The 23,348-nt window shown below is 40.1% G+C and overlaps 1 protein-coding gene across 2 annotated transcripts in view; it reads left to right on the top strand.

The window, feature by feature from the left end:
* The window catches only part of LOC127621913 (nucleoprotein TPR-like), a 31,244-nt gene extending 7,909 nt beyond the window's left edge, over window positions 1–23,335 (top strand). The window contains exons 14-50 of one of the 2 annotated variants that reach the window (XM_052095713.1): window positions 25–254; window positions 335–498; window positions 602–744; window positions 4,041–4,189; window positions 4,296–4,458; window positions 4,542–4,676; window positions 4,961–5,101; window positions 5,188–5,344; window positions 5,586–5,752; window positions 6,148–6,300; window positions 6,639–6,959; window positions 7,230–7,417; window positions 7,725–7,872; window positions 7,970–8,107; window positions 8,923–9,054; window positions 9,149–9,279; window positions 10,078–10,288; window positions 10,367–10,513; window positions 10,631–10,829; window positions 11,003–11,199; window positions 11,285–11,358; window positions 11,494–11,690; window positions 11,797–12,096; window positions 12,452–12,588; window positions 14,535–14,615; window positions 15,325–15,543; window positions 15,956–16,105; window positions 19,305–19,398; window positions 19,738–19,895; window positions 20,040–20,108; window positions 20,188–20,282; window positions 20,662–20,765; window positions 20,910–21,005; window positions 22,357–22,513; window positions 22,697–22,809; window positions 22,966–23,055; window positions 23,191–23,335. In XM_052095713.1, the coding sequence (XP_051951673.1) occupies window positions 25–254; window positions 335–498; window positions 602–744; window positions 4,041–4,189; window positions 4,296–4,458; window positions 4,542–4,676; window positions 4,961–5,101; window positions 5,188–5,344; window positions 5,586–5,752; window positions 6,148–6,300; window positions 6,639–6,959; window positions 7,230–7,417; window positions 7,725–7,872; window positions 7,970–8,107; window positions 8,923–9,054; window positions 9,149–9,279; window positions 10,078–10,288; window positions 10,367–10,513; window positions 10,631–10,829; window positions 11,003–11,199; window positions 11,285–11,358; window positions 11,494–11,690; window positions 11,797–12,096; window positions 12,452–12,588; window positions 14,535–14,615; window positions 15,325–15,543; window positions 15,956–16,105; window positions 19,305–19,398; window positions 19,738–19,895; window positions 20,040–20,108; window positions 20,188–20,282; window positions 20,662–20,765; window positions 20,910–21,005; window positions 22,357–22,513; window positions 22,697–22,809; window positions 22,966–23,055; window positions 23,191–23,234 (5,592 nt within the window). In that variant the 3' untranslated portion in view covers window positions 23,235–23,335. The remainder of the gene's footprint in view (window positions 1–24; window positions 255–334; window positions 499–601; window positions 745–4,040; window positions 4,190–4,295; window positions 4,459–4,541; window positions 4,677–4,960; window positions 5,102–5,187; window positions 5,345–5,585; window positions 5,753–6,147; window positions 6,301–6,638; window positions 6,960–7,229; window positions 7,418–7,724; window positions 7,873–7,969; window positions 8,108–8,922; window positions 9,055–9,148; window positions 9,280–10,077; window positions 10,289–10,366; window positions 10,514–10,630; window positions 10,830–11,002; window positions 11,200–11,284; window positions 11,359–11,493; window positions 11,691–11,796; window positions 12,097–12,451; window positions 12,589–14,534; window positions 14,616–15,324; window positions 15,544–15,955; window positions 16,106–19,304; window positions 19,399–19,737; window positions 19,896–20,039; window positions 20,109–20,187; window positions 20,283–20,661; window positions 20,766–20,909; window positions 21,006–22,356; window positions 22,514–22,696; window positions 22,810–22,965; window positions 23,056–23,190) is intronic. The other variant, XM_052095714.1, reaches the window with a different exon arrangement.
* The last annotated feature ends 13 nt before the right edge of the window (window positions 23,336–23,348 follow it).

Consider the following 23,348-nt stretch of genomic DNA (forward strand, 5'->3'; position numbering starts at 1 on the left):
TTGCCTTTAACATTGTTGTCTCAGGTCCGTGTCCTCCTGATTGAACTTGAGGAGGCACGCGGGAACCATGTGATGCGTGAAGAGGATGAAATGTGTTCAGAAGATGTAAGCAGCACTTCTGAGGTGATCTCTCAGCACCTGGTCACCTTCCGTGGTGTTGAAGAGCTGCAGCAGCAGAACCAGCGCCTCCTAATGGCCCTCAGAGACCTCAGTGAGGCTAAGGAGAAGGATGAGTTGGATGGAGATACCATGAAGTAAGTGTGGAAGAATCTAATTTTAGATTCCAGATGGTTTGGGTTAGATGGAGAGAGCAAAATGCTGAATGTTTGTTCAGACACAGTGAGGTGGAGCAGTATCTAGAGGAGCTGCAGCATGAGATGGAGCAGTTGAAGGAAAAGAGAGCTCAGGACCTGCAGAAGGTCGATGCCGTTGTGCGACAGAGGGACATGTTCCGCATGCTTCTGACCCAGGCGACTGGAGTTGCCTACCCACAGCTGGGTGAGTCCAGGCAGCATACTTGTCTCTCTGCCTTATGAGATAGCTTGATAGGAAGTATCATGTTTATTGGCCCAAATTGTGTAAATAAATATTACTGTAACAGGTGCTGCTACTGAGGAGCTTATGCTGACCTCCACCCCACGCCGATCTCCAGCCGTCACACCCACTGCAGTTACTCCTACAGGACTGGTTGCCACTGCAATTGAATCTACAGAGTCAGTAGAGGCCAAGGCTGCCCTAAAGCAGGTATGACAATGAGAGCTGGACTTCTAAAGGCATTTATCGCTGGTATTTCAGGCTTTCAACAGGGCTGAGAAACTAAATATTTTTTTTATTCAACATATTATTATCAGAATTCGAAATAACATTTTAATGTCACCAGATTTTGAAATTGACGTTGCTTCCTTGGTCCACAAGAGGGCGCAACAAATCAAGTCAAACAGCACTGTTATATTATTGCAAAGTACTTTACATTCTTGGCTGTTAAAAAGTGTGTTCCATTTTTAAACTAATGCATAAAATTGAAATTAAATGAAAAAAAAAAAATATAAAGTTTTAGCTAGTCCTTGTTCTCAAATGATGAGTTAGAAGTAAAACAAGTGGGGGGGGGCTTCAAAAGACAGTTCTATTTCAACGTGGTGTTGCACTGGTGCCACAGTACTACCCCAGGCTCAAGCTTCAGTAAAACGGCGATACCACAGTGCTTTTCATTTATTACAGGTGTATGAACGGAAGTAGTATTCCCAGATGGTAGTGATATTCGGCTGAACTCTGTGCTGAAATAGCTTAAACTCTGACCCTAGGCTTGGGCTTAAAAAGACGTATCACAACAGAATATAACAGAACATGAGGATCTCGAGACACATAAATTTAAATTCGTAATTAAACCCCTTTCCTGATAAAGTGTTTAAAAACCTAGAGCTGTTGGAAAAAAAATAGTTTCAGCGATGCATCATGGTTCAATTCCCAAAAGAATCAGAATTGATTCTGAGTTCAGTTTAAATCACGGCAGAGCAGTGGTGCATGCCAAAGACAGCTGTGGAAACAAAAATGCAAGTCAAGTGCACAAACACGACTGTTTGCAGACCAGCTGTATCAAACACATGACCATTTATGCCCGAATGAAACTACGATCCTGAAATTCTTTCACAAACCCAAGCACATGGCAACGGGAGAGTTTATTCGTTATAAGAAGCTAGGGCTGGGTGATATGGCCAAAATTGTTAGCGCGATAATCTTTTTCATATTGTTTGATATCGATATTTATCACTATATACATTTACACATTACACCTTTTTCTTATTTCAAAGTTGACGGAAGAAAAGAAAAAATTAATTCTAAACAGTCATAATAGTCTCTACAAAACTGCACAGGTGGTCCAGAGATGGCCAAAGCAGTGGGGTCTGCAGGATCTTTTACCAATTTTACTGTTTATCAATTGAAAAATGAATGTTAAAAGATCTGTTTGTTCTGAAGCATAGTGACTGCAGTCCAGTATTTGTTGGAATATTTTTACATTAAAATGAAATATTTGTTATATTTCTTTAGATTCAGATACCCAAGTATGGGGCATTCAGGGTTCAGGGGTGTCCGGAGAGAATATTTTGAATTATATTTTTAATAAATGGCATCAGGGCAGAAATGATGCATGTTTGGTGTTGGAGAACAATATTCAAAATTACAGCGCAGAAAGATCAGACCTGTTGTCCACATCACTGTTGTTGAGTGGTGTGTTGTCGATGAGAGGGCGCAACCATTGTCATGAAGTCTTGTGGTGCGGATTTAATCAATCCGGTGTCCGACGTAACCTAATTGTTATCAAGGCTGCTAGCGTTAGCAAGTTCATCCAGTCTGACACTATGTTACCACTGGTGCGTTGTGTGCGAAGCTGAGAGCGTTTTCAATTAATTTCTATGAAAGCAGAGCGTCATGCTCGCAAGGTGGATCGTAGGATAGGCAGCGGTGCGGAGCAAGCTCTCTCCTAGCGCTGTGAGCGCCTTTGAGCAGATTTCGTCCACCCCAGTGGAAACACAGCCTGAGAAAGCCGAACTCCATGTGTTTTAGCAGTAATTATCGAAAATTCCTTAAGCTCATCAGGGATTTTCTTTATTGTGATATATCGGTATTGTTTTATTGCTCAGGCCTATAAGAAGCCAACAAACAACATTTAAAGACGAGTTTGCATCCATAGTTGCACTGATTTGCACACAACGGGGAAAAACACAGAAGAAAATAATGACGAGGCTGCGGTTCGGTAGATGTTAGTGATGTTTTCATCTATTAAATGATTTACAATGCTTAAACAAATATAAAAATAATATAATCAGTTGAAGTAATGGTATTCAGTGTGTTTTGATGGAGAACCAATATTTTTTTTTGTGCTTTTAAGAGAAGGTCCTAAAGAAAGAAACTGAGATATCCCTTTTAAACTATAGACCCATTTATTTAATCTTGTGGATGTTCCATGTTTTGTTCACAGCTCATACTGAATGTAAAAGGCCAGTTTATGTAATGTGACTGACATATTGACAAAGATGAAAGGGAAAATTGTTAAAAAATTTTAGAAACTGAAAAAGATTGAAGGACAAGATGCATCGAGAATAGTTTTAAAAACTAAACGTTACCCTTTGAATCATAATTGAATCGTGAGGCCAGTGAAGATTCACACTTCTATAAAAACCCATTGTTCAATTTGAGAAACACTGATAAGAGAGCAGGATGCAGCGACCAAAGACCACCACCTATGGGGCTGTTCACACCGAATGCTTATGTGTCCATATATGTAAATGTGTGCCACAGACGTTTTTGTCCATTTTGGCAAGTTTCAGATTTAGCACCTTGTGCAGGAGTGCTGTGTTTTTTTTTTTTTTAGATGTTGTGTCAAGTTAAAAAGGTCTTCAACCTTTAAAAGTGCATCTTGAGACACCTGCTTTCTGTTCATTTATTTGTTGTACTGCATCAAGCCTTTTGTAGCACAAGAATGTGATTGGTCTGAAGTCATTGTCAGTGCTTGACACACATCCAAATTCAAATGCACAGTTTTAACATTTGAATATGCAGTTTTATCTTAAATTCTACAAATATTCACATTTTTCAAAGTTTTATTTGACAGCGTTAATGATGTTATGGCAGAGTGCTTCATTAATGACATACAGCTATACAAAGTATCTTTATAGAGTAATTTTTCTGCACAGAATACTGAAAAGAATACATAGAACATTAAAGAAAGATTAACTTGCTATATGCCTTAGGACATTTGTGTTCCAAGAACCATTTTTGCATGTAAGCAAAATATTTACTCTGGCTTGGTAGGGCACTTGGGCTAGAATATGTCAAATATTTGCTGTGGGTTATTGACCCTTGAGAGCAGATTGTAATCTGGTGTTGTCACAGCGGAAACGGGGTTACAGATGCAGTGAGACTAATTGCAAGATCTCATCATTGAGAAGTGATATCAAGTAGTGACCTTCCAGTTATGCAAGTTCGAATTTTCTCTGTGGAGCTTTAAAGTTTAATCAAAGGTATTTTATGTGTGTGAGCAGCTTCAGGAAGTCTTTGTGGCCTACAAGAAGGAAAAAAATGAATCTGAGAAGGCCCTGACACAGCAAAGTGAGAAGCTACAGGATCAAGTGACCGAACTGCGCTCTGAGAACACAAAGATCTCCACACAGCTGGAATTCACCTCAAAACGGTGTGTCCTGCGATTATCATACTGTTCCTTTGGTCCTCTTAAGTTTGTCTCGCATATAAAATATTTCTTTCTTGTGTTTTTATTATAAATGTTGTGTGTTTGTCAGGTATGAGATGCTCCAGGATAATGTAGAGGGCTACCGTAAGGAGATTGCCTCCCTGAATGAGAAGAATCAGAAACAGGCTGCTGCAATTCAGAAGAGCGAACAGATCATACACACCCTCACTCAGGACATGAAAGCAGCAGCAGAGAAACTCACCATTGCTGAGGTGTGTAACTTTCTGTCAGTTGTGTAGTGGTATTTTGGCATCCTAATTATTCTTTGTTCAGTCTGAATTAAAATTAATGTCAGTCTGAGGCAGGGAACCTGCGTAAAGAAAGAGACATTTTGAAGATGATTGAGACCAAACTGACCCAGGAGAAAGACTACATCCAAGCTCAACAGCTTGGCCAGAACGTGCTGCTGACCAACCTCAAATCAATGCAGGTAAAAAGCGCTGTTATGAAATAACTCCAAAAATGTGGTTGAGATGATGTGTCGTCTAAATTCTGGTTCATTGAACACTATTAAAGCCAGCTGTCCTTTTTACCAACTCAAAATACTTTGATAATGGATGTCACAACTATCGACTATTGTGTAAGTCCTGCCACTTCTCACTTGTGGGTCTGGCGCACTTTTTAAAAATGGAATAGTGCGCTCTGTTGGTGATATTGCTGCAGAATTGTCACACTTCACCTTTTAATGGTTTTGTTTGCAAATGTATTATGCAGTCAATTCTAGAGCGCTCTGAGACGGAGACTAGGCACCGGCTGAATACCCAGATTGAGAAGCAGGAGAGAAAGATCACTCAGCTTCAAAAGAGACTTGAGAATGAAGTGGAACAGAAGCACCTGCTGGCACGCAGTCAAGACGTAAGCACCCCATCTCTTTCTCTTTTATTTTTCCTCACCTCTTTCTTGGCTCATGATTCTGCTCTATCTTGCATCCTTGCGCACAGATACAGTTGATGGATGCTAAAAGGCAGCTGGACACACAGACAGCCCAGCAACAGAGGAACAGGGAACAACTGAGTGCTGCCCAACAGGAGCTCAACAACCTGAGGCTGCAGATGAGCAGTGGTGAGAGTCGGCTAGCGTCTCCCACCACACACACAGGTGAGAGGCTTGAACCACATTGAATCCAGACTTGCTATGGAATGCATAGAATTTTCTTAATGACAGTTTTTCACATTCTGTGGAAATCTGCAAAGCTTTCTGGTTAACTAGCACACTCCTCAGATGCTCCATGAATGTAAAGCAGTTCACTTAAGTTACTTTAAGTCATTTGAACAAGTGTAACTTAGATTACAAACTTTATTAAGCTATGAGTGCATGAGTGAACATTTTCCCTCTCTAGGCCTGCATAGCAGTAAGGGAGACATGGAGGCTCTGCGTGCCCAGCTGAAGCAAGCTCAGAACAGGGCAGAAGAGCTGGCCGAGTGCCTGAAAAACACCACTGCCAGTATGGAACAGTACAAGGCCATGAGTCTTAGCCTGGAGGAATCTCTGGAAAAAGAGAAACGGGTGAGGAAGAATGCTGCATATGATGCTCTCCCTTAATAAAAATGAATATATTGAATTAGACAATTGAAATGGCACTCTCAAATCATTTAACTTCCATTAGGTGAAGTGTTTCAGATTGAAAAAGAATACTCTGAAAAATGATGTAGGTTGGGACATTTTATCCATTAGGATTTAAATGGGACAGGAGGGGGTAAAATATTAGGCTAATGATATTATTGGTTAATATCATTTTAATAACGATTATGATAAACAATTTTCTTCTTTTGGATGACGTGCTCTGGTCAGTTGTACAAAATAAGACTGGGAAATTTTTAGTGTAAAAGGGGGGTACATTTTTATTAATATGATGTATTTTAATAATTACATAAGTTTATGTTCTCCATCTCTCCTCTCAGGTGACTGAACAGGTGTGCATATCTGTTGAAACCCAGGTGGAGGCGGCTCATGAGCGATACAAACAGCTGGAGCAGAAACTTATGGAAGTAGACAAGGAGAAGCAGAGTTTGCGGGAGGAGAACAACAAAGCTGTGTCTGCTCTGGAGCAGCAGGTAATGAATTACTATCTCTCCTCAAAAAAGGTCTTTGCCCTTTCAGATTTAAAGGCTGTATTCTACACTTGTTCTAGCATTTTTTTATTTCTTCTTGAAGTCCAACTATATCAAGGTTTCTTGCATCAATAAACTCAAGATTTAATTTTATTGATCGTTACTTTACTATCTCGTTCCCTTAACAGGAAGTTGTTAACATTACGCATTGTTTACAACTTTGATTTCGAAACAGGAATCCGGTTATCCATAATATGTCACTTACCAATTCTAAGAAGACAGTTTGTGTCTTTTAAAAAACTAAATTTAACTTAACCGCTCTTGTGTCCATTATCCTGTAGTTGAGCGAGCTGAGGAAATCTCAGAGTAGCCTGCAGGCAGATTATCAGAGTGCCCTGGATCGAGCCGCTGTTGCCGCAGCCCAAGAGCAGCAAGCCATCCTGGACAGTCAGGAACAGGCCAAGCTGGCAGCTGAGGCACAGGATAAGTATGAGAGGGAGATGTTGATGCATGCGGCTGATGTAGAGGCCCTTCAGGCAGCCAAAGCTCAGGCTCAGCAGGCAGTTCTTCTCCGACAACAGCTGGAGGAAAAAGCTCAGAGCACCAGTGCACAGCTTCTTGAGGCTCGCATCTCCTGGGAGGAACAAGAGAAGATTCTTATGGTACACACTTGATAATGCTGAAACAAACATCTGCCAAACAAATTAAGAAATCGAATTTCTTTTCTAATAGAATTTGTATTTATTTTTTATTAGGGCAGTATAGTTTGAAGATGTATTTTTTTCTTGTTGTTTAGGTTTAATGCCTTTTTAGTTCCTCTTAAGGGAATAAAATGGATTATTCAGTCCTATGGTGGTCTCCTGTTTAACGTTAATCATTTTGATAATTACTTTAGATTTGATTTTAATAGTTTCTCTCTCTCTTCACACTAGGAAGAGCAGTGTAAATTAGTATCTCGTTGTGAGGATCTGCAAAAGCAGAATGCTCTCCTTCATGAACAGATTCAGAGTCTGAGTGGACAGATGGCCAGTCAGCTGCAGCGAGCAGCCAATGAGAGTCCACTCAACATCTCTCTGACTGAGGAGGGCAAGTCTCAGGATCAGCTCCTTGAGATCCTTAGGTGAATTTATGTCCTCTAGTCTCCAGCTCTGCCCCTCTACTTGGTTATGATTTTAGTGATTTCACATAGAAAATGCTTAATAAAGGGAAAGAAAAGATCAAATGGAAATTAATAAGTAGAAATGATAGGAAAGGTGATAAACTAATGGCAAAACACACAGGATATGGGTAGAAATTATGCATTTGAAGTCAATTTACTTTTTCACCCATGCTTCCTTTGAGAATTGTTATTTTTTTTTTTTTTTTTTTTTCAGCTTCCTCATTCATGAGCAATATTTCATTGCCAGTTTCTGTCCATTCATTTGCAGGTTTGTGCGACGGGAGAAGGAGATCGCAGAATCTCGGTTTGAGGTGGTTCAGGGGGAGAGTCTGAGACACAGGCTGAGAGTGGAGCATCTGGAGAGAGAGTTAAAGGACCTACAGGAGAGTCAGAGTGCAGATAGAGGGAGGATGCAGGTCAGCATGTAGATCCTACTACAACCTTACTACAGTTTTGGTAGTTATTACACCAAGAATTGTTAGAACCTTTAGGAACATTATTATTTGTCTAAAGGTGACCGCAAAAACTCTGGCTCAGCATGATGAGCTGATGAAGAAGACTGAAACCATGAACGTGCTTATGGAGACCAATAAGATGCTGAGAGAGGAGAAAGAAAAACTGGAGCAGGAGCTGCAGGAGACTCAGACCAAGGCAAGGCTAAGCTGATCAATTTACATAAAGCAGGGATGCAAACTGCTCACCTTTCATTGAAATGAACTGTTCTGAAACCAAAAATGGGTCACCTTTGTGATTCGTGCAGACCTGAAATTTTAGTTTGTGTGTGTGAAGGGGGGGGGTAAATTTAAGCTTGATTCGAGAGTGGCTTCAGCAGCATGTGCCACAGTTTCAGTTTGCTGCGAAATGTGCTAATTTCCACAAAAATTGTCTGCCCTCCGCCCTGTCACACAGCTATAATAAAACATAAAAAATTTGCTTGTGTCATTATTATATTGCATAGTCCATCGCATTACAGCACAAAATAAACAAATGAGATGACCGTATTTTTTCCAGTTTGTCTGCTGAACTTTATAAATCCTAGACCTAAAATGTCTTGGCAGAAACCCTGGCACAGTGATATTGCATCTGATAGGAATATAGAGTTTGGGCTGAAGGGCTATACTTGAATAATTCAAAATAGCTTGAAATGGGTGCTTTTTAGCTTTTCTTTCTTTTTTAAATCCCCGGAAAACATGTTCTGTGGTTTGTCTCACCTTTTTCACATGAGTTTGCATCCCTAATAGAGGCTTTCTTGTGGAGTCAAGTTAGAGTAAATCAACACTAAGATTTCATCCTTACTTGGCGCAACTAATGAGATTTCACTGTGGGCGGAGCTACCCAGCGTTACTTAAATAGAAATCAACAACTGAGAAAATGGCTTGACTGTTGCGTCTGGTTGGGGCATGTTAGAAGCATTTTCTTGGATTTTTCCATATAGGCAGTATTAAAGGTGTGTTTTGATTTCACAGGTGTGTAAACTGGAGTCAGATATCTTGCCTATGCAAGAGTCCAATGCAGAGCTGAGTGAGAAGAGTGGCATGTTGCAGGCAGAGAAAAAGCTTCTGGAAGAGGACATCAAACGCTGGAAAGCTCGCACTCAGGTCAGATCTTTACACTGAGTGGTGTTGCCTTGTATAAAAAAACTAATTCTGATGATTCCTGGATCTTGACCATTTGTGTTTTCTCTGTGTGCAGCAACTGGTGAGCCAGCAGAAAGACACTGACCCAGAGGAGTACAAGCGCCTGCGTTCTGAGAGGGAGGGACACCTCAAACGCATACAGCAGCTCACAGAGGAGACGGGCCGACTCAAAACTGAGGCTACCAGGTTGGAGAATAATAATGTTTTATCAAGCGACTTTCACTCAGCTTAAGGTTGCTCTACAATAGAATGAAAACAAAAAGAACAATAACATAGTGACAACTTTAAAAAAAGCAATAAATAGCTAATCTCAAACAAAGCATTAAGAATCTGCTATGCAGATTTAAAGAGAGTGAGTTTCAGTGCCATGGCACTAAAGGATCCGCCTCTCTTACAGGAAAGACAGAATCTAGGGAGAGCAAAAAGTTGAGAATCGGAGGACCTAAGAGAACACACAGGTGTGTAAGGCTGCAGTAGCTCAGAGAGATGGCAAGGTCCAAAGCCATTTAGGCATTTAAAAGTTAGAATAAAGATGTTGTAGTCATGGATGCGAGAAGAGCCAGGCAACCAGTGTAATTTGCAGGGAATGGAAGTAATGTGGGCAGATAGTTTGGTGTAGGTGACTACTCTTGCTGCTGAATTGTTTAACATGCTGCAATTTGGCCATGATTTGTGGGTGGGAGAGCCAATCGAGGAAATATTGAAATGATGCGAGATTATGTAAATGCATAGATCAGTGATTCAGTACACGTCTATGTCCAGTTTTAAGAGCGAAAGACAATGTTACAAAGGTAAAAGAACCAATGTGAGCTTAATGTTCAAGTCTAAGAATGACTTATCCCAAAGATTCTGAATTGTTCTATGCCCTTTCTATGCCAATGCCAATTTTTTTTTTTTTTTTTACTAGAGACATTCTTCTGCCTGCACTGGATATTTCTGTTGAAGTTTTAAAGGCTTAAACATCTGTTTTCTTGCTTTCTTCAGGAACAGTGGCTCATTGACTATGCTGCAGTCTCAGGTGCAGAACCTCAGGGAGACACTGGGAAAGGTAATGGTGGAGAGAGACAGTTTGAAGAAGGACATGGATGCCAAAAATATGGACATCCATGAGAAAATCAAAACTATCACACAGGTCAAGAAGATTGGCCGACGTTATAAAACCCAGTATGAGGAGCTTAAGGTTGAACGTGACAAGGTGAGAAATATCACTTGTTATTGCTAAGAAAATTATGAATTCACAACAAGAGCTTGATTTGATTAGTTTTTTGTGCAGATGGTAGCTGCAGCAGCCTCCGCACCAGCTCAGGATCAGGAGGCCCAACAGGAATCAGCTCAGGCACTTCAGGGCCTCAGAGAGTCCTTAATCCAGTCGGAGAACAGGACAAGGGAACTTGAAGGCCAGCTGGAGCATCTCAATAGAGTGTGTGCATTTCCTGGATTAATATCTGCACTGCTTATCAAATAATTGCACTAATTTCTAATGATCTTATTTGTGCCCTTTAATAATACTGTTGTATTTTTGTTGTGTGATTTGCAGACTGTTGGCGAGAGGGAAACAGAGGCACGCAGTGCACAGGAACAAGCCTCTCGTCTGCAGGGAGAGCTAATTCGCCTCAGACAGGAGCTTCAGGACAAATCCTCTCAGGAGGAGCGACTCAAACAGCAGCTGGCAGAAAAGGAGGAGAGGACCAAGAAGGCCATAGTAATGGCCAAGCAGAAAATCGGCCAGCTTTCTAGTAAGAATTATCCCAATCTGATGATTTGTTTTGAGTGATTTGTTTTCTAATCCTTTGTGTTTTGAGACAGGAAGAAATTTTTCTATTGGATGGTTTGACACTGAGGTTCATATGTTGTTGTTTGCACATTTCACATTTACTTTGTGATATGACACTTTGACCTCTGCTGACAGATGTAAAGGGTCAGCTCCAGATGGAAAATGAGGAGCTGAAGCAACAAAAAGAGGAACTGGAGGTACGGGTGAGCGCTCTAAAGTCTCAGTATGAGGGGCGTCTGAGCAGACAGGAGAGAGAGCTGCGAGAACTCCGTGAACAGCAGGAGAGACATGGAGAGCAGAGGGACGAGCCTCCAGAGCAGGGTTCCAGCAAGGTAACAAGGTCTTGCACGTGCAAACTAGCAGCTAAACAACTTCAAATATTTGGGTGTTAATCTAGTTTTTTTCCTCTGTTTTCAGACCCAGGAACAGCAGAGGGCAACTGAGCAGCGACAGATCTCTTTGAAGACCACACCAGTGGCAGAGAGAGGAAGGTATGTTAATTTTGCAATATATCATTCACCTGCACCTGTTTTCCAGGCCAGGAAAAGTCATGGGAATTAATTAAATATTGATCCTGAATAAGATTTGATTATCTTAAAACGGTCTCATTGTTTCTTTTGATATAGTGCAAGCACTTCAGAACCTCCAACCGCTAACATAAAGCCTACACCATTGGCGGCAACCCCCAGCAAACCTCCAGCCATCCCAGGGAACAAATCCACCCCAAGAGCCAGCATCAAACCAATGATCACTCCTGCCCCAATGCCCACCCCTACACCTACTGCTACAGTCATGCCCACCACACAAGTTGAGAGCCAGGAAGGTGAGAATTGAACAGTGCTGGATTTACATTTGTTCAGGGGAATCTTTCTGGAAGATCAAGAGGAAAAAATATTTAAAAACAAATCTATTCATCTTTCCCTTCTCAGCTATGCAGTCATCCGAGGCCCCAATGGAGCATGTGACAGTGTACGGCAGTGCCAGTGGCTCAGTGCGGTCAACCAGCCCTAATGTTCAAACTACGCTGGCACAACCTTTGCTGAACGTTCAACAGAGCCAAGCCACTGCATTCATCCAGCCTACCCAGCAGCAAACCCAGCACCCTGCTGAACCATCCAATCAGGAGCCAACAGCTGCTGTTATGATACCAGCCTCACAGTTAGATAGGCCTCTATCTACATCCACAAGCCTCTGGAGTGCCACTGCTAGCACAAGTAGTGCTAGTGCAGGTAATATCAATTATCAATTAAAGGATAGTTCACTCAAAAATGTTCCACCCATTTGCTGACCCTCATGTTGTTCCAACCCCAAATTACTTTTTTCTATGGAACACAAAAGGAGATGTTTGGTAGAACAATGGAATCATTCAGGATTCACTTACATTAAATAGGGCCTCTGAGGCTAACATCTCTTTTTGTATTACATGGAGGAAAGTTATATGGTTTTGAAACATCATAAGTGTGATTGAATGATGACCATTTTAATTTGAGTAAACTATCCCTTTAAACAGTTGCACCCAAGCAAACTGCACTCTACAGACAAGCCCAGATCATTAAAACCTGTGTCCTTTTCCTGCAATGGCAGCTTCTCCTTGTAGTGCATTTACCAAACGCCCCCGTGAAGAGGAGCAAGAGAGCATGTCTGCAGACACACAGTCCCAGGATGAGCCCAATGACAGTCCCATTTGCAAGAGGGTTTGCATCCATGGAGTGGTATTGGAGGTGAGGCTCATGTGCCTTCATCACTTTTTTTCCCCAACCTTCATTTAAATAAAGGATAACATTTAGGATGTGAGGTTTTTCATAATATGAATATAACTAGACAAAAAAAATAAAACAAGAATAGGTTATTAAAATCAGGTGAAAGCACAGTATAATAATATTTAACAAAACATCCAGAGCATACAGTGAGGAAAATAAGTATTTGAACACCCTGCTATTTTGCAAGTTCTCCCACTTAGAAATCATGGAGGGGTCTGAAATTGTCATCGTAGGTGCATGTCCACTGTGAGAGACATAATCTAAAAAAAAAAATCCAGAAATCACAATGTATGATTTTTTAACTATTTATTTGTATGATACAGCTGCAAATAAGTATTTGAACACCTGAGAAGATCAATGTTAATATTTGGTACAGTAGCCTTTGTTTGCAATTACAGAGGTCAAACGTTTCCTGTAGTTTTTCACCAGGATTGCAACACACTGCAGGAGGGATTTTGGCCCACTCCTCCACACAGATCTTCTCTAGATCAGTCAGGTTTCTGGGCTGTCGCTGAGAAACACGGAGTTTGAGCTCCCTCCAAAGATTCTCTATTGGGTTTAGGTCTGGAGACTGGCTAGGCCACGCCAGAACCTTGATATGCTTCTTATAGAGCCACTCCTTGGTTATCCTGGCTGTGTGCTTCGGGTCATTGTCATGTTGGAAGACCCAGCCTCGACCCATCTTCAACGCTCTAACTGAGGGAAGGAGGTTGTTCCCCAAAATCTCGCAATACATGGCCCCGGTCATCCTCTCCTTAATACAGTGCAGTCACCCTGTCCCATGTGCAGGAAAACACCCCCAAAGCATGATGCTACCACCCCCATGCTTCACAGTAGGGATGGTGTTCTTGGGATGGTACTCATCATTCTTCTTCCTCCAAACACGGTTAGTGGAATTATGACCAAAAAGTTCTATTTTGGTCTCATCTGACCACATGACTTTCTCCCATGACTCCTCTGGATCATCCAAATGGTCATTGGCAAACTTAAGACGGGCCTTGACATGTGCTGGTTTAAGCAGGGGAACCTTCCGTGCCATGCATGATTTCAAACCATGACGTCTTAGTGTATTACCAACAGTAACCTTGGAAACGGTGGTCCCAGCTCTTTTCAGGTCATTGACCAGCTCCTCCCGTGTAGTTCTGGGCTGATTTCTCACCTTTCTTAGGATCATTGAGACCCCACGAGGTGAGATCTTGCATGGAGCCCCAGTCCGAGGGAGATTGACAGTCATGTTTAGCTTCTTCCATTTTCTAATGATTGCTCCAACAGTGGACCTTTTTTCACCAAGCTGCTTGGCAATTTCCCCGTAGCCCTTTCCAGCCTTGTGGAGGTGTACAATTTTGTCTCTAGTGTCTTTGGACAGCTCTTTGGTCTTGGCCATGTTAGTAGTTGGATTCTTACTGATTGTATGGGGTGGACAGGTGTCTTTATGCAGCTAACGACCTCAAACAGGTGCATCTAATTTAGGATAATAAATGGAGTTGAGGTGGACATTTTAAAGGCAGACTAACAGGTCTTTGAGGGTCAGAATTCTAGCTGATAGACAGGTGTTCAAATACTTATTTGCAGCTGTATCATACAAATAAATAGTTAAAAAAAATCATATATTGTGATTTCTGGATTTTTTTTTTTAGATTATGTCTCAAACAGTGGACATGCACCTACGATGACAATTTCAGACCCCTCCATGATTTCCAAGTGGGAGAACTTGCAAAATAGCAGGGTGTTCAAATACTTATTTTCCTCACTGTATACAGATCTACCTGGTTTTGGCAAATAAATGATTAGTATTTAATTTTAGAAATGCTCTTTACCATGTTGAGATTTGCATTAGGCTACTTGTGCTGTGCTTTTGGGAGTTTTTATGGTGGGTGTAGCACAGATGATGTTTTCATCTGTTGCAGGAAGAGAGGCTGGGTGAGGACAGCACCGAAGCTGAGTGTGTTGTACCAGGGGAGAGCCAGGAAGCCCCTGATGCTGGTCAGGTAACGGCAGTTTGATAAGTCCTTTTATGTCTCTTAAGGCCGGTTTATACTTTTGTCAAACCTATGCCGTAGGCTCTGTAGTGGCCAATGTGGTGGTTTGCATTTATAGTTCTCTGTTGGTGTGTCTGCATTGTTCAGTGAGTACACAGCCAAGTGTTAGTAGACTGGGAGAAAAAGCCTTAATTTCTGAAATAACTACATTTCATAAATAAAGGCAATGTTATTTGTGAATTTAGAAGTGTTCATTAAATTATTATACATAATTGTAGGGGGGGGGGGGGGCACCATTTATATGTTGAAAACTGACTGTGACTTCGTGAAAATGTGACTGTTGCATTTTTGCTTGTAACTTCATGAAATATGCACCGAATATTAAAACCGCTGATGCTCTTTAAAAAAAAAAAAAAAAAACACCAGTCCAAGTATGACATGATCATGATTAGTGGGTATGATGCATAGATCTTAAAATCATTTTGGAGAAAAAGTGATGCTTCCTCATCTTTGTCATTCTGGGGGACAGTCTCTGGCTACAAAGTGGACCAATCACAGATGTTGTGGTCTGGTTTGGAGAGGTACACGTCAGGCTATGCAAAACCTATGTCATAGGTTTCATGCAGAAGTATAAATCGGCCTTTAAAGGGTAATTCAGAAAGTATAAGACCAGGCAAGTATTAAACCAATAGAATTTGTTTTGTGTATCTGTGCAAAGGAGTTGGAGAGCTACTCTACTTTGGAGGTAATGGATGAGGAGCCTGGACCATCTCAGTCTGTCCCTGGGGATCGACTTCTGCCCCAGCCCTCCGAGACCCATCGAAGCCCTGAGGGGCCCGATCAACAAATCATAGTCATCGTTAGTGACACAGACAGTGAGGAAGACCGTGAAGAAGAATCGGAGGAGGAGGAGGAGGAGGAGGAAGAAGAAGAGCAGGTATATGACCATTCCACAGTGGTTTCAATTTTAATATACTCATTGGTCAAAGATTGACACACTTGACTGATATTAGTTTCTTCTAATTTTAGCTTTTAGATAAAAAGTTTTTATATATCTATGACAGAGGATAGCTACTTTTAAGTAGCTAAAGATAGTTTTGAATTTTATTGTAATTTTTATTTATTTATATATTTTATCACCTACATAGGTCCTATACTTTTTTTATTTTATATTTGTTCACATAGTAGGCATCTCCAAACTTTTTACTGGTAGCTTAGTATTAATTAAAGACATGAAAAATTACATCTGACCTCTTTTTATATATTAAATAGGCTGAGAGCAGCTTCCTTCATGAATGGTATTAGTTTAACCTTTTTTTTTTTTTTTCTACTTTTTTGTTCCACCTCAGGATTATGAAGAAGAGGATGATGAGGAGGAGGAAGAAGATGATGATGAGGAGGAGGAGGAGGATGGTGGTATTGGGGAAGAGGGAGAAGACAGCAATGAAGGGAGTGGCAGCAGAGATGGCAATGAGGGCTACGAGGGAGATGACACAGAAGTACACCTACGCAAACACATTTCAAACCCAAGTGTACTGCATGAACACCCATGTTTGGACTAGGGTGTGCAGGGAAGCAATTATCTGTAACTGTATCTGTTGCTATGGCAAAATTATCTGTATCTGTATTGGGATAGTGCCGGATGTGGTTGGGGCATAAACCTGAAGTGCTTTAAAGTTAAATGAAAACCCCATTTCCAAATGTACCTACAATACATGTATAGTTCTATTTATAAAATTTGCCTCATAAAGGCCTATTAATAAAATAATAGTAATTATTATCATCATTACTATTAATTATATTATTTTTGATTTTTGTTTTTCTTGCCAGATGAAGCTGAATATGTAGGCTACATTAACTGTGGAATATGTTGTTATCCGGATCCCCTCGTTTTTCTGACCCATTTTGTTTCAGCAGATATAATTTATATCTGTGCATGAACAACAATGTTATGAAAGAATGTTATATTTGAGAAATATCAAGCACACATTTTGCAGTGAACAAGACATAAAAACATTAAAAGAAATGAAAAATAAATCAATATAGCCTACAAACAGGTAAAAGCAGTCCATCAGAAAGTTTTACGATAGTCTGGGGCTGATTTTGTTTTTTTTTGCACGTTTTAAAAATGTGGACCGGGTTCGTGCTTTAAGTACTTTTAATTTTGCTTTTCCTGGAAAACCCTTGAAAATAGCCATTTTACCAGTAGGTACTTACAGAATGAATTATAGAAAATCTTAAAATACGTTGTTTAAATCATTTAATAAATGAAATGTATTTTATTTAATTTCGGAAAACACAGGCAGACCACTAGACCGCTACTGAAGCTGACTGTGCTGTCACGTGGCAGAGCTGTTCAGAATGGGACAATCAAAAGAGGATTTTAAAAACAAATAAACATTTTATAGATACTGCTGTGGTGGATTTAACAAGTATGAATCCTTGCAACTATCAGTTTTAATTAAAAATTACTCGAGTGAAAAAAATTGTGAGATGCGAAACGAGTTTTGAATGCAGATCAATGGAGGATTCCTTTTTGTGAGCCGTATAGCACCCCCATGTGTAAAGAAAGCTTTTTGTCTCACAAAATAGGTTATTTTTTTGACAACATTTGGGTCAATATCAAAAATGTCTTTTTTAGTCACGTAAAAAAGCTTTCAAATAGTGAAAAAAAATTAAAAGGTATCATTCTATAACCTAACCTTTAATGATATGAAATGGCTTTACTCGGTTTTGCAAATTTTTGAGGAAAATATATTTGAAATTGTCAATTGCCTGAAAGAAATCCTTGTCCCCTTCATCTGGTACACCACTTTTATGATATGTAAATGTATTTATTTTATACTTATTTGTAATAGAAGCATTAGTGCAAGGATGAACAAGTGTACAAAAAATCAAAACAATTATTTTTAAAATTAAAAAAATATTGTTTGCCCATTTGATGTCATGGCATTGGTTTTATCAATGTTTAAACCTTTTTTGTTTTAACATTATTTTTTTATATAATTTAAGGCCAAAGTTCAGAGGCAGAATGTAGTGATTTCCACAGCATGTTAAAAGGTTATTAATTCACATTTTAACTGATATTTTCACACAAACATATTTGGTGTTGTAACCAAATAAGTTAGAGTTAGATTTAACTTGCTTTGTTCGTGAAACAAAATTTAAATAATAAAAGAAACTAACAGCCAAGTTTTCCTTTATGAATAATAATGTCAACAAGTTACAAAATGTTTACCCTCTGGCAAAAACTGAATGGAAAATGATTGGGGAAATAAGTTGTCAAGTCAAAAATTGAGAATGACCATTTGCAATTTGGGTCAGTTCCTCACATAAATCTGTTTTGTGACTTGAGAAAACACGAAACACAGCACACGGGTCATAAGGACTACTGTATACGGACACAGTTATTCACATTTGTTGGAAAGCAAAGTGCATTTTAAGGGAGAACACTACAACTGCACATCAATTTCGTCATGAGTGAACCAAGAATTGTTTCTGAGAATATGTAGTTAAAGATGCTCATTGAGATGTTTTACTTTTAATAAGTGTTGTTTTATAAAAATAAATTTAACTGCGTGAATAAAATATTTTAAATGAACAAATAAAGAATTAGTTTTAATGACATCTCGAGCATAGTCCTTGGAAGAAAAAAAAAGAGCTTGAAGTCTTTGAATTTAACTTTGATGCATCTGCACGAACCCTGTGTGGAGGACTTCATTATTTACAGTAACTAAATTACTGTTGCTGAATTGGTGAAATGCGGTGGAATAAATGGCAGGAGCTAGAATTTCCATAAGAGAAAACCTATTTTAGCTTTCCATAATGTTGTGTGCAGGAATAAATGAATACTATGGAGCATTTAAAATTTGTTGGAATAAAGGCTTAACCAGATAATTGCCTTAATCTGTGATGTGGATATAAACGTGGACAGATGATCTTTGCTGTGAAATCATCAGGTCAGGAATTCACAATCACTCGGGTTGGTTTGTGGATGCAGGCATTTGAATCCTTACATGTGAAACAACAGACATTTAAAGAAATGAAAATGTATCTTAATATCTCGTGACAAGATCAGCTTTCTGAGAGATGCACAATAAACAGAGACTGAACGTGGCCATCCGATTTAAACTTTGAAATCACACTGCACCTTTTAATTCTTGAAGTTTAAACCTCAGTAATATTGGCTTCACAGACTCACTATTGCATTGTCATTTTGGGAAGATATGTTTAAATTATCGTTCTATACCTGTGCTTTTTGTTGGCTAATCAGTCTAGCTAATAGTCTTTCTATTCAGTAGACTTCGTTTTTGATTTCGACCTAATCATTCATGCCTTTCCGATACGGTATTAGGCTTAGGACACATCTCTAGTTTTGACTAAACATTAGAGGCCTCTGTGTAAGCATGTATTTCTATTGGAAGCAGTCTCATGCTTTTTTTTTAATGATCTATGCCCAACTTTCCATTATGCCATGTTTTTATGAATAGATTATTAATAGTGCAACTGGCTCATTTTGACTGCCTAAGGTATCACCCTTTTCATTTTTCTGTAAAGATATTTTTTCAGCAAGTCATTAATGCCCCCTCATGTTTGGCTTCCAATCTCATGGGACAGACAATTTATGTATACACAAATCTAAATGTTTATACATGAATCAATGTTTTTGCTATTTTTCTTTCCTCAATCCTTTCCAAGGTTCCTGATCCCACAGATCCTGGCACTGAGATCGAGGAAAGTCTTGGAGCAACAGACTCCACCCAATGTATGGCAGACTCCCAGAGCACTAGCTGTAAGTCAGAATAGCCTAACTGACTGCGAGGGCATTTAGTAATATCTTCCTTTACATCTCACGAATTGTTCAAGCGTACTGAACACCAGGGATTAAAAACTAAATGTTTTTAAATTTTCGTTAGGTTCAGAGCAGAAACCATTTTTACATTCTGGTTCCGGCATTACGCTGCCTCCTTTTCATATAGTAACCAGTTAGAATAAATAAAATAAAATAATGGTTACTAGAAATCTTTTTAAAATGAGAGAATGCTGTTAAATACGTTTTCAAAAAATAATGACAAAATCGATGTTATAATGGCACCTTTTTTATTTTTCTTATCTGAATTTGATGTCTCAGTTGAAACTGGTACATTGGAGGCTTCTGAAGATTCACCTGTAACCAGCTCCGTCCCCCGCCTTCCACAATCACCCAGAAGACCACAGCACCCTCTGCCACCTCGACTAAACAACTTGACCCCATCTACTCAGGAGTTGGGGCCACCTGCTCAAGTCCAGGTGTGCGCAAAGATCTTTGTGCACTGTGGCATAGCCTGAGGAGCTTTTTCTGTGTGTTTTGGAGTGAGGGGCCATATAGTGATGTTCTATTGTTATGCATTGACTGGAGTGAGTATTCAACGCATAAATTGCATGTGTCTGCAGCGCCTCCCAGTTCGACGGCAGTCAGTGGGACGAGGCCTTCAACTTACCCCTGGAATGGCCAATAGTACAGTGAGTTGTATACTTGGTTTTTCAATCCCATGTATGTTTCAATCCTGAAATCACAATTTCTCTTCTATTTGTCTCCCAGCAGCAGCATTTCTTTGATGACGATGACAGGATGGTCCCCAGCTCCCCTGCACTGGTTGTTCCTCATCGCTCAGATGGCTTTGCTGAAGCAATCCAGTATGTATCCATGTTTTTGTGCTAAAGATTTTAGACTAAAATGTATAGGAAATAATAAGGCAAAGTGTACATTTTAGGTCACCATTTTCTTGTAGGTTTTTCTCTATTTTTAAACAACTTTTTGCCCTATACATTTTAAATGCTTATCTGGTGTGATAAGTACAAATACTCCATGTTGTCAATTAATTTGAGCTTTAAAGCTGCTTGTATAATAATTATAAAAGAATTGGCAAAATTATTTTAGACTAAGTATAGCGTGTCACACCAGGACGCCGACTTCTCCAAAGTATTCATGACAACTACTTGGATGCAGTCTTGGCTGTGTTTGTGTCTTGCTTGATCTTGTTTAATGATTGGGTTCCTCTGTGGCATTGTGAAGTTCTCCTCAGGTTGCAGGTGTAACATGGTTCCGTTTTGGGCTTTCAGATGATCTCCCACAGACCAGCTCCTCCCATTCAGACCTTGGACAGCTACCGTCACAAGGTTAGTACCCTCTGCCTGCCTCCCTTTTTACATGGTATCTCAAAAATAATATTGTAAAACAACTATTCATAAAATGCTTTTTCTGTCACAGGTAATGGTTGGTTATTTTGAATGGTTTTCTATACATTTGTGTGTGTTCTGCAGGTTTAGGCATGTATGAGAGTTCAGTTTTCCTTGGAGCTCATGATGAGACAGGCGGCCGATGTGTGCCCACAGCCGCACTACAGATTGCTGCTCCTGGTACATACAAAAACTCTCATGAGTTTTCTTATAATATTTACACCATTCTGGCACATTGCTGTGGAACATCATAATCACGTGGTAATTTTTGGGACATGTCTATTGTAAGCATTGCTTGTTTTATAAAACGTGTAAAAGCTTGTTCCATCACAGAATAAAATCATGGAAATTCCGTATTTGAGAAATTAATCAATCTGTAAAATTTTGGAGTATTATGCAACTGCCTTTTCCAATGTTTAGGTTAGAATCTTTGTTGCCACACAGCTCTAAAAATGCTAAATTCCACCCTCAGATCTTAAACCCATCATAATATTTTAAGTGGCACACTGAATGGGATCAAAAATGTATCACAAACAACACAAAATCAACCCTGCAGTTGGAAAAGTCTAATTTTCCACTTCAGGATTCGCTGGGACCAGATCATTTATACCCACTGTTGAATTGGACACTCCAGGCTTACACAAGTTTTTAATATCATAAGAAAATTAATCGGTATGTGCCTCGTGCCAGAGTCCACTGTCTCTTAAGCATTTTGTATTGCATTGTGCTGGCTTTAATTCCTTGGAAATTTGTTAAAAATATTTTCAAATATGAGGGCCTGGGTAGCTCAGCGAGTATTGATGATGAATACCACCCCCGGAGTCGTAGGTTTGAATCCAGGGTGTCCTGAGTGACTCCAACCAGGTCTCTTAAGCAACAATTTGGTCTGGTTGCTAGGGGAGGGTAGAGTCACGTGGGGTAACCTCCTCGTGGTCCCAATTAGGGGTCCTCGCTCTCAATGTGCCACGTGGTAAGTTGTGCGTGGATCACAGAGAGTAGCATGAGGCTCCACATGGTGGGAGTCTCCACGGTGTCATGCACAACGGGCCACGTGATGAGTGGTTTGACGGTCTCAGAAGTGGAGGCAACTGAGACTTGTCCTCTGCCACACAGATTGAGGTGAGTAACCACGCCACCACGAGGACATACTAAGTAGTGGGAATTGGGCATTCAAAATTGGGAGAAAAGGGGATACGATTTTTAAATATATTTAAATGGGTCAGCTGAATAAAACAAAGTCAGGGAGATTTTAGTGAAATCTTAAAAATGTTTCATTGTATTTCAACTTGTTTTTCGCCATGAAAATTGACATGGAAACTGGTATCGCAATAAACCACAAACAAATGGTCACACAGCTAGGGAAAGTGGACATTTTTAGGTGTTTGCACCGTTAATAATTTAGAGGCGTCTCCAAAATTGCTGACACCAAGACTGTTAATACAGGCAATCTATTTCAGTGTCCCCTTTTTTATCCAATTCTTTCAGCTGTGCTATTTTTACATTGGAAACATTTTTGTCTTCATCCATTCAGTGACTATTTTATCAGAGACCGTGCCTTCTGACATGACTGAACATGCTTCTCAGTTGGTGCCCATGGTGAGCACCTCAACACCAGGCTTCAGTGCTGCAGTAGGCTCTAGTGAAGTGGAGGAGAGAGACGATATGTTTATGGAGGCAGTTGGAGAAAGGTAAGCGTGAGCCTGCACTGTACATTCACATTATACAATTTCATGTCTCCGTTATGCCATAAGGAGCTTGTTGCTTTTTTTTTATTATTATTACTTGAGGGACCACAGAGTCCATAATGGACATGGAAGGTGGTAGAATGTTGTGTATTTGAAGGTGACCATTTCTGATGTTCGGTTCTGCAGTGCTGAAGCTTCACTTGAGTCTGTGTGTCAGGCTGAGGGTGATGAATCAGCCCAGCCTTCAGATGAGGCCAATCTGCCCTCCACTAGCCAGGAGCCTTCCTCTAGTTCTGCAGGTACAACACAGTTCTGTAGGAAAGAACTAAAATGAAACCTCCTGCACTATCTAACAAACATTAATTCTCTCTCTCTCTCTCTCTCTGCTCTTGCTCTTGCTCTCTCTCTCTCTCTCTCTCTCTCTCTCTCTCTCGCTCTCTCTCTCATTTTCTCAGATACAAGCAGTACTCAGCTTCTCAAAGCCAGAACAGGCTCTGGCAGACAGTGGACTGGTGGTCGTGGTACCAGAAGCTTTGTAAAGCGAGGTAAGATGATGTTTTAGACTCTCCAACTCTGGCAAGTTTACATAAAATTTCATAAATTTTGTTATCCAGTTACAAACTGAGCTGCATGTAATGTGCCATTAATGCAATAGGTTTAAGTCTTCTCTCTCACTGTAGCTGGACCAGGCGTCATGGGTGTGAGGGGACGGTTTGCCAGGTGAAGCAATTTCTAACTGTGGTCATTGTTCCAGTCCCTGCAGCAACACAGTCTAAACTAATACAGTTCTAAAAGAACAGCTTGATCTTTGCTCTGCTTCAAGGCTTCGTTTAATGTA

Source organism: Xyrauchen texanus, chromosome 28 (assembly GCF_025860055.1).
Source record: "Xyrauchen texanus isolate HMW12.3.18 chromosome 28, RBS_HiC_50CHRs, whole genome shotgun sequence".
Classification (NCBI taxonomy): domain Eukaryota; kingdom Metazoa; phylum Chordata; class Actinopteri; order Cypriniformes; family Catostomidae; genus Xyrauchen; species Xyrauchen texanus.